The following is a 15,767-nucleotide window of genomic DNA, read 5'->3' on the forward strand; positions in this document are numbered from 1 at the left end:
GCAGAGTAGTACGTGCAGGCCGGGGCATATAAGAATTCTAAACCTGGGTGCTTCTCAGAGTCAACAATGCATCTGGTTAATGTTTCAGCTTTTAACTATGCTCTCTATAGAAAGGGGGGCAAGCAGGAGGCGCCGGGCTGCTGGATGGTCAATGAGTCAGCCAAGATAGTCAGAACCAGTTCCTGCATTCCTTCCCTTATCTTTTAGGACCTGATGACCTCGCTTCAAGAAGGACTCGGGTGCCCGGGTTTGTTTGACATACATACATGAATCAAAGTTCTCAAGGTTTTTTTTTTTCTTTTCAGGCTCACTCTAGTAGATTCCTGGAGTTTTCATTGCATAGTGTTTTTAGCTCATCCCTGAGATGCTCTCCCCTCCCCAATTCCAGTGGTCTTTCTCAGTACCCTCTCCCTCTATCCTTCCCTCATTTGACCCCTTTTTTCCCCTAAGCCTGACAATGTCTATTCTATTTTCCTTTGAGGCCTCTTTGTTACTTAGCTTCTTTGAGTCTGTGGATTGTAATATAGTTATCCTTTACTTTATAGCTAATATCAACTTGTGAGAACATGCCATGTTTATCTTTCAGGATCTGAGTTACCTCACTCAGGTTTTGAGTTACCTCACACAGGATGATGATTTTCTAGGTCCATCCATTTGGATGGCAACTCTTAATAAATATTGCATCAACTGAAGGGAAGGAGACATTCTTAACCAAGAGGATGACTGCAGAGGAACATCCAATAAACCGAGACACTTAAGCTTATTTATTTAGCTGTGTGAATTAACTCTTTGATTTCTTCCAAGTACCTGCTTGGATATTTCAATGCCTTATAAATGTAGATTTCATACCTTTCCCCCAGACTCTGTAATTCTATAATCTACTTCTGGGATACCCAAACACATATCCTGAGCCACATTTTTCTCCAAATGCCAGCTGTTTGGCATCTACATCTGTGCTGCTAGCAAAGGCTCTCTCTGCCTCACACTGATAGAAACCAATTTCACTCAATATCATAAGATGTACTGCTAAAATTCAGAACCATGAATTAAGAACAATTGTTTTTTCCAAGCATAGGTCCTGAAACATTATATTTTATTTTATTTATTCTTTTCATAATAATTCATCCTAACCACAGCCTCCCCTGCAATTGTGTCCTTTGTATACTTCATTACTGTTCTGCCTGAAATCAATTCAGCAGCAGTTCCTTTTAGTAGTGGTTAAACAGCTCTTCTGCAAACAAGAACCATCTTTAAGTCTGTGCTTCCTAAGGCCTCAGGTGGAGGAGCACTGTCACACCCTGCACTATATGACTTCTATGATTCAGTCAGATATTCCATTACCTGGCAGTGTATTTCCTCTTAATATCCCAGAATAAAGAATATGCATCATGGCTGGATGGAAGTTCAGTTTCTCTTTATTCCTTTTCTAAAAAACAAACAAACAAACAAACAAAAAACCCAGAAAACAAAAACAACCCTCCCCCCAAATACCTGCTTCTGCTTCTAGCACTGTACCTGATCAATATTTTGGGAATATAGATGGCAGTGTTCTCTCTTTCTCTCTCTCTCTCTCTCTCTCTCTCTCTCTCTCTCTCTCTCTCTGTGTTTGGTGTTTTGTTTTGTTTTGTTGTTTTATTTTTTCCTCATTTGATTTAGAGTTTTGAAGTTTTGTTGTAAATATTTCAAAAATCTGATTCAGGTAGAATCTGCAATGATAACTCACCACAAGATGGTTTTCCATGGCTAAAATCCTATACTCTTATAAAAGCTTGGATATTGCTATAGTTCTTCATGGAGTGTGGTTGGACCTACATCACCTGTAACAGGGCTGTACTAATAGAGGTATGTGCCTCCAGGCCCAACCACTTGAGTTTGATTTCTGGGACCCATACAGTAGAAGCAAAGAACTGACTCCCACAAATTGTTCTCTTAACTTCTACACTCACACCTTGCCATGTGCTTCTCCCCACCCAACTAACTACATAAATGCAGTAAAAATAGTAAATACAAATGCAATTCTACAATATATCTCATACAACTTATCTGACTTACCAAGATTATGAAAAGATGATGGAGAATGAGCTGAAGGCAGACATCCAATGGTGGCTATGTGGGTCATAAGAAATCTACTGGGTAAAGGCCCTTGATTGCCCTATGGTAAGTGCAGTAGCTAATGAGAACTATTCATAATGATGTCATTTGTCAGCTCTTAGCCTCAGGTGCTAAAACAATGGCTCTTTCCCTGAAGTGACTCAGTCATAACAGTGGCATTTTTGAATAAACTCTTCAATATTGGCAGCAGCATTGACAGTTCTGACAAGCTGAAGTGTTTAGCTGAGGTTGACAGAGTACTCCTGTATTTTTCCAGCACAGCTGCTGGCTGCTTCAGAAAGTTTAAATATTTCATTTTCCTTGCCATCCTTTTCTTCTCTCTTTCTCTCTCTCTCTCTCTCTCTCTCTCTCTCTCTCTCTCTCTATATATATATATATATATATATATATATATATATATTTGACTTTTGAATTTTCTAGTCACCTAATCATTTTAAAATTTCTAATTGCCAGCAATGACACTTTAAATGTTGAATACACAGTCAGCCCTACTGATTGAATGAAATGGTAAAGGGACAGGGATGGGAAGAGTCTGTAAATGCACTGACAGTATTTTCTGTGACCAATGACTGCTAGCATCTGTCTTAAGAGGGAACAGTTTGCCATCTTCTCTTGGAAATTTGGCATATGTAGGAGAAGATGGTAGAGGGGTCGACATGTTAAAGAACTTGTAGAAAAGAAAGAACAAACAATGTCTACAGGAAGAGTTTTGAAATACTGTCTGTTGAAGTTATTAAATCTACATAGAAAGCTAATAAATGAAATCCAATGTATGATTCTGACCTAACCTTATATCTCCCTGCCTGTGATTTCAGACTTTTAATGATCTGATCAACCCTTCTACTTTATTCTCTATTATTTATATGTGATGGTTTCTTGTTCTTCTCCCTAGGGAGTACCACTGGGGAACACCCAATGAGGTCTGCTAAATAAATTTCTAATTAATTCTCAGGATATTTGTTCACTTTTCCCCATTTCCATTGATTGAATGATAATTGAAGGGAAGCAAAGAAAAAAAGGCACTGAGGAGACTGGATGCCACTCTACCACCACAATCTGTCCAGGGAAAGTAGCATCATTCTTAGAGGGAATATGATTGATTCTAAAAGGCAAAAAATGTAGGTCAAATGTGACATTATCCAAAGAAGAGAAAGATGAAGGGGGAAACTCTATGCTGAGTAGGGTCACAGGTAGCCCAATGATGTTAGCACACAGGTATTATTTCTCTGTGTTTATGGAAAAAAATCTGTAGTAAATAGAAGACCCTGACTCCATGGCTTACTGAGGGCGCACTTGGTATCTTTTGCTTCTCTTCTTTCTAAGAAACTTATAAATATATGAGGAAAATACCCCTCCACATCTGAAAAAAAAAAGTGTAAATGGCTTTACACTCTAGCAACGAACTAAGGATGAACTAAAGAGGGACAAATAACCTTGAATTTAAGACAAATAGAGGGTCTCATGAAAAAAGGCTTATGGTCCCCAGTCAAGAAAGAGATGTATCAAGCGGTTGGAAAAGCTCCAAGTACCACAGTTACTGGAAGCAAGAGGAAAGAAAAGGACTCTGAGTCATAAGACTCAACCTAGTAATGATAGCCAAGGGTGGGATATTTTCTATTTTGTAGAGTCCCTGTCAGGCCAGTTATGGATGAATGTGCACTTAAGTTATCTCCTTCTAGCCTAGCAAGGCTGGCTGTGACCATCTGCTGCCCCTGGAGCAGAGCCACCTGCTGTGTTGCTCTTTTTGATGTGCCACTACCTGCCTGAGGCCCAACCTGCCTGAGGCTGAATGAGTTCTCTTCAAGGAATCTTCTGGAGTTAACACTGAACTGCAATCTTCACGAGTTCCCACTAAAAGGCTGAACTATCTACTTCTAAGGAACTTGCTTGGCAAGGGAAGGGCTTCCCCTTTTCTTTACAAAGCATGTTTGCTGACATTAAATTTGAACCTTGAACAGGAAGCTTGTCTTGGTTTCTTTCTTATCACAGGCAGCCCAGCCCTTATTCTCTTTCAGGTTTCCAAAATGCCTTTCCAGAATAGAACCCAGCTCTGTGATCTGCTGGCCAGACACAACACCTGTACCAGCCCATTACAGGGAAATCCACTCCCCATGGGGTGAGGCAGGCAATCCTATAAAAAAGAGTCTCAGTGCTTGACTGCAGTATTCCTGGTACTCAAGCATTGGTCTGCTCCGGAGAACCTGGTGAGTCTGATTTCTTGAGTTCTTGAGAGGGTCTGCTCTTTTTAGTACTCTCATGAGCACAGTAAGTTTGGTCGGTCCAAATTGATCAAGGGATGAGTATGACTTAGAAGAGGCAACTTTAGGAATGGAGGATATCATGTGGAGTGCAAGCATGCTTTTGCTTTTGTTCGAGCTATAATTTGATATCCAGGGAAAAGCAAAATAATTGAGATAGTTGTGATTTGAGATGAAAACAAAACAAAATATGTGCTTTCCTTTTATCATATCCTGATGGATATGGATAATCCCTTTCAAAGGCTTATGCCACAAGCTGATGAGAATCCCACCTATTCTTTCTTTTTTTTCTTTTCGTTTTTTTTTTATTATGTATTTTCTTCAATTACATTTCCGATGCTATCCCAAAAGCCCCCCCTCCCCCCTGCCCACTCCCCTACCCACCCATTCCCATTTTTTGGCCCTGGCATTCCCCTGTACTGGGGCATATAACGTTTGCCTGACCAATGTGCCCCTCTTTCCAGTGATGGCCAACTAGGTCATCTTTTGATACATATGCAGCTAGAGTCAAGAGCTCTGGGGTACTGGTTAGTTCATAGTGTTGTTCCACCTATAGGGTTGCAGATCTCTTTAGCTCCTTGGATACTTTCTCTAGCTCCTCCATTGGGGGCCCTGTGATCCATCCAATAGTTGACTGTGAGCATCCACTTCAGTGTTTGCTAGGCCCCGGCCTAGTCTCACAAGGGACAGCTATATCACCGTCCTTGCAACAAAGGCTTGCTAGTGTATGCAATGGTGTCAACATTTGGAGGCTAATTATGGGATGGATCCCTGGATATGGCAGTCTCTAGATGGACCATCCTTTTGTCTCTGCTCCAAACTTTGTCTATGTAACTCCTTCCATGGGTGATTGTTTCCAATTCTAAGAATGAGCAAAGTGTCCACACTTTGGTCTTCGTTCTTCTTCAGTTTCATATGTTTTACATATTGTACCTTATATCTCGCTATACTAAGTTTCTGTGTTAATATCCACGTATCAGTGAGCACATTTCATTTGAGTTCTTTTGTGATTGGGTTACCTCACTCAGGATGATGCCCTCCAGGTCCAACCATTTGCCTAGGAATTTCAATAATTCATTCTTTTTAATAGCTGAGTAGTACTCCATTGTGTAAATGTACCACATTTTTTGTATCCATTCCTCTGTTGAGGGGCATCTGGGTTCTTTCCAGCTTCTGGCTATTATAAATAAGGCTGCTATGAACATAGTGAAGCATGTGTCCTTCTTACCGGTTGGGACATCTTCTGGGTATATGCCCAGGAGAGGTATTGCAGGATCCTCCAGTAGTACTATGTCCAATTTTCTGAGGAACCGCCAGACTGAATTCCAGAGTGGTTGTACAAGCTTGCAATCCCACCAACAATGGAGGAGTGTTCCTCTTTCTCCACATCCTTGCAGCATCTGCTGTCACCTGAATTTTTGATCTTAGCCATTCTGACTGGTGTGAGATGGAATCTCAGGGTTGTTTTAATTTGCATTTCTCTGATGATTAAGGATGTTGAACATTTATTCAGGTGTTTCTCAGCCTTTTGGTATTCCTTGGGTGAGAATTCTTTGTTCAGCTCTGAGCCCCATCTTTTAAGGGGGCTATTTGATTTTCTGGAGTCCACCCTCTTGAGTTCTTTATATATATTGGATATTAGTCCCCTATCTGATTTAAGATAGGTAAAGATCCTTTCCCAATCTGTTGGTGGTCTTTTTGTCTTATTGACAGTGTCTTTTGCCTTTCAGAAGCTTTGCAGTTTCATGAGGTCCCATTTGTCAATTCTCGATCTTAAAGCACAAGCCATTGCTGTTCTATTCAGGAATTTTTTCCCTGTGCCCATATCTTCGAGGCTTATCCCCACTTTCTCCTCTATAAGTTTCAGTGTCTCTGGTTTTATGTGGAGTTCCTTGACCTACTTAGATTTGACCTTAGTACAAGGAGAGAGGAATGGGTCGATTCACATTCTTCTACATGATAACAACCAGTTGTGCCAGCACCATTTGTTGAAAATGCTGTCTTTTTCCCACTGGATTGTTTTAGCTCCCTTGTAGAAGATCAAGTGACCATAGGTGTGTGGGTTCATTTCTGGGTCTTCAATTCTATTCCATTGGTCTACTTGTCTGTCAGTATACCAGTACCATGCAGTTTTGATCATAATTGCTCTGTAGTAAAGCTTTAGGTCAGGCATGGTGATTCCACCAGAGGTACTTTTATCCTTGAGAAGAGCTTTTGCTATCCTAGGTTTTTTGTTATTCCAGATGAATTTGCAGATTGCTCTTTCTAATTCGTTGAAGAATTGAGTTGGAATTTTGATGGGGATTGCATTGAATCTGTAGATTGCTTTTGCCAAGATAGCCAATTTTACAATCTTGATCCTGCCAATCCATGAGCATGGGAGATCTTTCCATCTTCTGAGATATTCTTTAATTTCTTTCTTCAGGGACTTGAAGTTTTAATCATACAGATCTTTCACTTCCTTTGTTAGAGTCATGCCAAGATATTTTATATTATTTGTAACTATTGAGAAGGATGTTGTTTCTCTAATTTCTTTCTCAGCCTGTTTATTCTTTGTGTAGAGAAAGGCCATTGACTTTTTTGAGTTAATTTTATATCCAGCTACTTCACCGAAGCTGTTTATCAGTTTTAGGAGTTCTCTGGTGGAATTTTTAGGGTCACTTATATATACTATCATATCATCTGCAAAAAGTGCCACCTATTCTTTCAACAGCTGTTTGTGTTGTCCACTCATTCCATCTGGAATATCCTAGCATTTGATGGGTACTGTCTATAAGAATTTCAAGGTTATGAGGATATTCTGTTCACATAAATAGTATTTTCCAGTGGTGTGAAACAGAAATAGATTCTTAGGGGAAATGGCATGAGATTTTCAAAACAGGTTTGCCGAAGCTGACGAAAAAAAAATGTGTAAGTAAAAGAGGCAATCCAGGACCTCCTAAAATAGTATGGGAAATTCGTATGCACACATAGGTACACAGGGTTCTACAGTCCCAAAAGCGTAGTTTCTCCATAGGGATCACCTGTTTTCAAAACTGTCATGTAATATCTTTCAGATTCTGAGACTCAAGTACGATGTCTTACTACCAGCAGCAGTGCAATCAGCCGTGCCGGCCTCCTCCTGTGTGCCCACCCCCGAAGTGCCCTGAGCCTTGTCCTCCCCAAGTGTGGCCTGGGCCTTGTCGTCCTGTCATGTGCTTTGAGCCTTGTCTTCCTTCAGTGTGGCCTGGGCCGTGTCGTCCTGTAGTGTGCTATGAGCAATGCCCACCTCAGCCATGGCAGTCAACATGCCCTCCTGTGCAATTTCCACCATGCCAGCAGAAGTGACCACCCAACAGGTGAAGGCCTCCCAGTCATCAGGACCAGGGGAAGTGAAAGAAATCTGTCTCACCAGCTCACCGACTCCATAGCAACACTTCCATCCTCCTTTGAAAGCCTGTCTGGATGCAGAAGAATCTTCTCCACCCTTCATCCTCCATGTGCTTATGATGGCTCCTCACAGAGAAGGCATTGCTCTCAGGCTGATCTCCTGCTGCTTTCCTGGGGATGCTGAGAATGATCCTTTCTCTTGTTTTTGTACACCAGGGGAAGCACAACAGGTATCTACTCTGTGCTTTCAGAGGAGCCTTCTCAGCCTGCCTGTTACCTGATCAGGGCAATGGTCACTGCTGTTTCATTTCCTGAAATAAAAAAGGACCCCTTTGGTGATGGTCTAATAAATACTTTTTTTCTTGCAAAACTGCCTAATATTGTATTACTATTTTGGCTTTTTTCTATCCTGTGGTAGAGAGTTTAAATTTTAATTCAATGTTTCCTAAATGTAGTCAAATCAAAGACCAATACAAACTTTTCCTTTCCATTGATTAGTTGATTTATTTATATTTCAAATATTTTCCCCCTGCCTGGTTTCCCCTTGAAAACCCCCTACTCCACCACCCCCTCCTCCCAATTCAATCTAATTTCAAAGTTATGTCTTGACCATACAAAGATTTCATTGTTTTGAAGACCAAATTTCTTAACTTCTTAAAATATTATCATTTTAAATATAAGGTAAAACACTATCATCAGTCAGCCACCTATTTATCTACAATCAATTACTAACTTTCATCTTTAGTATACATTTGAATTGTCACCTATGGTATAGTTACTGTCAGACCCCATACATGCTATAGAGTTCAGTAATTGTCCATGCACTAGGAGAAGCAGCTCTCCATCATTATCAGCAATACCCCTGTGACACTTTCTCATAACTACTCAGCAAATGCTATTTTAAAACTACATTTTTCTTCCCCAATGCCTTCTTTCTTTATTAATTTAATACATTTCTTTTGTGATACTAAAGAAAGGGGGCTTTGTGGTTCTTATGAAATCTCTTGATATGATAGCAATCCTTAAAAACAGGTTTGATTGAAGAAATGGGGAGAAAAGCATTTTTGAGAGGTCAAATTGCCTTTTCCATAGGTATCCTTGCTATTCTGACATCTCACAAAATCCTGTACATTACGACCTTCCTCATTCTTAGCTTCTGGAAGCCAGTCTTTACAGAATAACATGGTTAATGGCAGCTGAAGACATAGTGGAGTTAAGAAGTTACTGGGGATTCCCAAAGAAACAACTTGATCAAAGTTCTGAAGGCAAGGAATCCCTGACTTTACATTACAGAGGAATCTCCAAGTGAGCTTCAGGCACTGATGAGATTCAGGCAGAAATTTAGGCAAAACCTCTTCTTTTAAAAAGACTTGAACAGGTGTCCCCTTGGGAAGGATAAGCCACAGAGAGACATGAAACACACAAGGCAGAAGCAATGGAAGATGGCCATCTTGGGTCACACTGCCCGAGAAAGCATATAAAGCCTGTTCTCACATGCTTTTCCTGTTATCATTAAACATATACGACAATCACTAGCAGATTTCTGCAGATCTACAAAGATGTAGTGATGCTATATAGACAATTAGATGACTTCTTAATTCTTAATGATGATTCTATAAGAATTCTTAAGATTATATCAGTATTCATTAAGCTCTTTTATAGTGGGACTGCTATTAGGTCCTTTCTGATATAAAATCTTCAATGAAAATTCTACCTGTCTCCCATGTGTCACCAATTAATTGCATCTTAGAGAGTAAGCAGACATCTACTACTCAGATTCCAAGAGGCTGTAAAAATATTATAGGTGCTAGGACAAAAGATAAAATATCGAGTGGGATATCTATAAAAAATTCACTAATAACTTAGTTATGATTTTTAACTCTCCATGAACCTTTTGAGCTGTGACAGGTGATAAATGTTTAGCCGGATAATTATTTCTAATGGATATGAATGTAAACATTAAATGTTGTAAACTTCTTATTCAATTTATAATTTAAATTTATGTGTAAATTTGTGATGAACCTTTTACTATATGATCATGTATTCTGAAAGATGTATAAGTGCTGACGACAAAGAAAAGAGACAGAACTGAGCTGAAGAGAACTTTTTGACATAACTGAACTCAGGAAGGGTGATATTGCAGACATCAAGGGAATGGGTACTATTCAAAAAGGAATGCCCCATAAGTGTAACCACGGCAAAACAGAAGAGTCTACATTGTCACTCGGTGGGCCGTGGGCATCATTGTAAACAAGCAAGTTAATAAGGGCAAGATTCTAGCCAAGAGGATCAATGTGCGGATTGAGCACATCAAGCTCTCAAATAGCAGAAACAGCTTCTTGAAGTGGGTGAAGGAGAACGACCAGAAGAAAGAGAAGCCAAAGAGAAGGGCACCTGGGTACAGTTGATGTGCCAGCCTGCACCACCTATAGAAGCACACTTTGTGAGGACCAACAGAAAAGAGCCTGAGCTGTTGGAGCCCATTCCATATGAATTCATGGCCTAATAAACAAAAACGAAAAAAGGACCCAGACTCCAAAGTGTTTTCCTTAAAAAAAAATAATAATGCTTGTCAGACATTAATACTTTTTCCTTTGGAAAATATTGGTTCATGTTTGTAGCTACTTTTTTGTTTGGGTTGTTTGATTTGTTTATTATTTGTTCAGTATTTATTTATTTATTTAGGGTTTTTTTTTTTGAGACAGAATTTGTGTATTTTCTTTCTAGTACTAGCTGTTCTTGAACTTGTTCTGTAGATGAGGCTGGACTTAAACTTAGGGATCCACCTGTCTCTGCTCAAGTGATGGCATTAAAGGTTTGTGCTATATCTATCGTTGCAGAAACTTGATGTGCCAGGGTGGAAGGAGACACAAGTGGCCTCTATTCTCTCAGAGGAAAGGGCTAAAGGGGACAGATTATCAGCGGTGAACTGCCAGGAGGGGAGGCAGTAATATGGATACAAAGTGAATAAATATATTAATTAATAGAAAAATTACAGATGAACTGCTCTCAGAAAAACAAACAAACTGAAACAATAACAAAAAACAAAAAAGCAAAGCTACCCATACACATAATTAAAAATAAATTTTAAAACATCTTTAAAAACATTTCTTAAGTAAACTAGCCTGTTGTTATAACTCGTTCCCTTGCTATACTCCATCATGTCTTTCAGTGGTTTATTAAATTTTACATAATGAGATGCTCATTTTACAAATTAAGGTTGCCCAATTTATGCTGCCAATTCTTTGCTTTAATTTTAATTTTAAATTATATTTTAAAATTTAAATTAAGCTTTTGATTGAAAAAAAAAAACCTTACATAACTTTAGCCCCATCTTTATTCCTTCCAGTCTCTTCTGACTAGGTTCCCCTGATCACTTCCCACGTGTCCCCAACACTTATGTTGCTAACCTCCTTTTCTTGCTGTTATTTTGTGTTGCACACATGTGCGTAAAAATATATAAATACAAATTCCTGATTCCACTAGTTTTAAGGCTGACCATGTTCATCCAAAGAAGGGACCAATGCCATTTTGCTAGAGTCATTACTTTCCTATACTTCTTTGTCTAAAGGTAGAACCCTGTAATCCCACATTGGATGTTGTAGGCATTCATACCTATAAATATGTTATAACTGCCTTTGCTTTAAATTCTGTGTTCTGATAGTTTCAATACTAAGAACTTTTAGTTTTATATATTGTTTGATTTTATAATCATTTAAAAGGAAATAACTCAATCCCCATGGGTTTTTACAACTTCTATCTGTGTATGTCATTGTGATAAGGGTCTCTTATAGTATCAAATTACTTTTAATTGGATATTTCTTCTATATTTTTAATGTATTTCAATATAGTATATATAAAGAGGGGTACAATGATTCAGATTAACATTTCATACCTGGAACATTTATCATCTTTTATGGTGAAAACAAAATTATATTTGATAGATATTTTAACATATAGAATACTTCATTGAACTCATGCTTGAATTGATTGAAATTTAGTTCAGAAACTTTTCCACATCCTTCTCTCACCCATAATGTTCCCATGGAAACCAACATCATTGTATAAACCTTTGTGATATCAACTTCCTATAGATGAAATATAATTGAAATCAAATAGTATTTGATTTCCTCTTCTTAGCTAAATTCAATAATATACCATATTTGTCTACAGTTATTACAGATTAGTTTCTTTGACATGTCATACAATATTAAGAGATGTATTCTATTAATTAATTAATTAATTTATTTATTTATTTATATGGGAAAGAATTTATTTGAGGCTTATGCCTCCAGATTGTTTGAATTCATGATTGCAGAGCAGAGATAGCAGGTGATAGACCACTGAAGCAATAGCTGAGAATTCACAACTCAAACCATGACAGAAGGCATAGATAATAATTTATAATTAAAATTTAGCTCTTTTTGTTTTTAATTATTTATTTTTTTACACTCCAGAGTTTATCTCCTGCCCAGTCCACCCTCCAACTGTTCCACATCCCATGCATCCTCCCTACCAAATGTTTCCATGAGGATATGCCCATCCCACCCCTGTCCACCCAACCCTGTGACCTCTATACTCCCTGGGGCCTCCAGTCTCTTGAGGGTTAGGTACATCATTTCTCATTGAACACAGACCTGGCAGTCCTCTGCTGTATATGTGTTGGGGGCCATATCAGCTGGTGTATGCTGCCTGTTTTGTGGCCCAGTGTTTGATAGATCTCAGGGGTCCAGGGTAATTGAGACTACTGGTCTTCCTACAGGGTTGCCCTTCTCCTCAGCTTCTTTCTGTCTTTCCCTAATTCAACCATAGGGCTACCTATTTATATGTTTTATAACGAAGTCATCTGTTGATGGAGTTTGACAAGGAGAGTATTTAGAACAGAAACTAGAAACCAGAAGCAACTTGTAGAAAATTGTTGTGCATAATTTCTATCCAATTAAAAATACACTAGAAAATAAAATTGTTATAATGCTGAAATATATTTAATTACTAATTGAATATTTTGGTGGTATTAAATAAAAATTCAGATTTTTTAATAATGTCTTTAAAAACCATATAATTATCTGATATTGATTAAAAAATTTGTGTCATCCAAAATGGCCTTTAATATTATAGAATACATCAATCAAAACTTATAAAAACAATAAGATTTTAATTCATACTGTCAGTTTTAAGATGAAAATGATTTTTAGTAAAGTCTTTGAAATTAGAAAATGGTATATGTAGTTACCTGGAGACTAAAATGCAAGACTGATGGTCTTTCTGTGTATGTGTCTCTGTGTCTGACTCTCTGTCTGTCTCTGCCCCTGCCCTCCCTCACTCTCTCAACTCCTGTGTGTCTTTGTGAGCACAGATGTGTGTGTGTGTGTGTGTGTGTGTGTGTGTGTGTGTGTGTGTGTGTGTGTGTGTGTCCATGCACGTGCATGTGCTAATTACATGTGAGGGATTCAGTGTACTGGATCTTTTGGAAGCTCAAGGAAGGAAAAAATGAATGTTATTGTGTTACACAGGTGATCTCAACAGCTCTTCACAGAACTGAACTGTGAATGACTGTGTGTCTTCATACTAACCACTTAAGAATATTGTTAGGGAGGGTGCAATATTAGTTCCTCTATTGTCTTGATGAACAGTCTTCAAAGGTGAGTCTGAATATATACTCCAAATATGTCATTTGACATGCAGCCATGAAGAGTGTCAAGATAACAACCAAGGCCATTAGCCTCCTCTATGAAGGGTGTATACTATTTCCCATAATTCACAAAAAGCATAGTACATAATAGGCAGAGAAATGACCTGACCTCCACACATGGCTGTTAAAGAAGAAGTCAAAATCACAGCTAAAATCCCTTTAATATTTCATTTCATCCTGTAGACAAATTATACCTACAAAACAGGAATATAAATGGGCCAGCGCATCAATGAATATGAATAACCTGAAGCAAAACAAATAGAATGCATGAGTTAGGACACAACAGAATTATAACAAAACAAAACAAAAAAAGAAATATTGACTTCAACAACAACAACAACAAAAGAACTTAGGAAACCAGTAAGATCTTACTGACACTGAAATGGGGGAACACCCACTGAGTCACTACACTCAGTAGTGATGAAGTCCAGAAAGAGGGCATTTCCCATCTTTAGGGTCCCAGTCCAGCTCGTCATGCACTGATTTGCATTTTGGTTGGGAAATTCTCAGTCAGTTCTGCTCACACTGGGCAGAACTATCTCCTGTTTTACACACTTCTGTATATGTTATCAAAATTTAGCCTAAAGAAGTTCCCTTCCCCATAAAAGAAGCTTTTGTGAGATATAAGCAACTATTCCATTTTGAATGCAGGCCGCTGTACATTCCAAGTTTTCACCTAGTTCTGGAATGCAGGTTCCTGCAAGTACCAACCCCTGAGCTCTCTAGTACCAGAAAGAGAAAAAAAAACAAAAAGAAAGAAAAGAAACACAGACAAAGGCTAAGTAGGAGATCAGGGCCATCCCTCATAGCAACACCCAATCAGGAGAAACTGTATCAAAGAGTATCATTAATTCTTAAACATTCATGCTATATGACTCCATAAAATAATTTCAGACCTATTCTAAAATTTATGATTCTTGAGGCTGGAGATATTGCTCAGTGGTTAAGAACACATATTGCTCACAGAGGACCCAAGTTCATTTATTAGCTCTGAGGATGAAAAGCAATATTTATTTTGATTTTTTTAGATTTATGAGTTTTCATATTACAATTGTTGAGCTATTTTGTTCTTAATTTTTTTGTATTTACATTTTTTCCTGAATTTTCTATTAGCCTGGGCAAATGAAACCTTGGCTTTCCTAGTTGCTTACATTTTATATAACTGTGGTACCTATGTCAAAAGCCAATAAATTTACATACAAACTACATTAATCTTAATTAAGCTAGAGACTTTATTCAGATACACTCACATTTTTCTAATATCTTCTTTCTATTTAAAGAACCAATTTAGGGTCTCCCCTTGCATTTACTTGGGATTTCTTTGCCAGTTTCTTAGGTTATCTTTTTTTTTTTTTTTAGAATAATTCTTTTTTTTTCTTTTGGTTAATTATTTTCTTTATTTACATTTAAATGTTATCCTCTTTCCTAATTTCCCCTCCAAAAATCCCCTATTCCTTCCCCTGTCTCCTTGCTCCAAAACCCACCCACTCCCATTCCTGGCCCTAGTATTCCCCTATAGTGGGGCATAGATTAGGTTGTGTTTTTATTTAATAAAGTTATGACATTTGAACATTTCAGATATTGTCTTGAATGATAGATAATATTGCAAGATCATCTAAGAGGCACCTGCTGAGTTCAAGCCTCAGTACTTACTAATCTATCAAGATGGGGGAGCATTGGCTTCTTAATTGAGCATCTCATACTTCTGTTTCTTCATCTTTCATTTGGGGGAAATAACCATGATAGGTACTGTTAAAATGTAGTGGTTTTTTGTGTAATACAACATGCAGAATTATATTCAAATGGGATGGCTGGCCTGCTTATTATTTCAAATACAGTTTATAGTTCACAAAGGTCTGTGTTGTAGGAAGCAAGGGATTGGATATTCATGAATATGATACTTGGCCACTCCAGGTCCTTAGCACATTTAATGACTAGTTTTTAAAGTATGTTTGTCCTAAGTTGAAAGAGCCTGAGATTTTTGCTGAGGTGATGTAGAGAATCATTTCAAACTGGAGAAGACTCTTGATGACCTAGAAAAGTTACCCAAGCCCAAAGAAGTGAGTGTGGGGCTCATGTAAGACACTAGATCACAGACTAACTGAATTTAATTTATTTAATCCAAAGCATGAGATTGCTGACTCCAGAGTGTGCTGTGTCTTCCTCACTTCTTGTAAAACGTTCCTCTTATTACTCTGCCTTCCCTTAGGTGGGTATGTTAAGAGGATAATGAATTCATGATCAAATACTTTGATTCTGACAAACCTGGAGCACTAGTTATAATTAACTCATCTTCTTCCCCCACTTTCTTCCCCTTTGATTCTTTTTTTTTTTCC

The 15,767-nt window shown here is 38.1% G+C and overlaps 1 protein-coding gene across 1 annotated transcript; it reads left to right on the plus strand.

Annotated features, from left to right (window-relative positions):
- The first annotated feature begins 4,188 nt into the window (after positions 1-4,188).
- Positions 4,189-10,845, plus strand: Sprr2a1 (small proline-rich protein 2A1). Its single transcript, NM_011468.4, has 2 exons — positions 4,189-4,316; positions 7,427-10,845. The coding sequence occupies exon 2, from the start codon at positions 7,446-7,448 to the stop codon at positions 7,695-7,697; it is 252 nt and encodes an 83-aa protein (NP_035598.2). The 5' UTR covers positions 4,189-4,316; positions 7,427-7,445; the 3' UTR covers positions 7,698-10,845.

The sequence above is a fragment of the Mus musculus genome, chromosome 3 (genome assembly GCF_000001635.26).
Source record: "Mus musculus strain C57BL/6J chromosome 3, GRCm38.p6 C57BL/6J".
NCBI classification, from domain to species: Eukaryota; Metazoa; Chordata; class Mammalia; order Rodentia; family Muridae; genus Mus; species Mus musculus.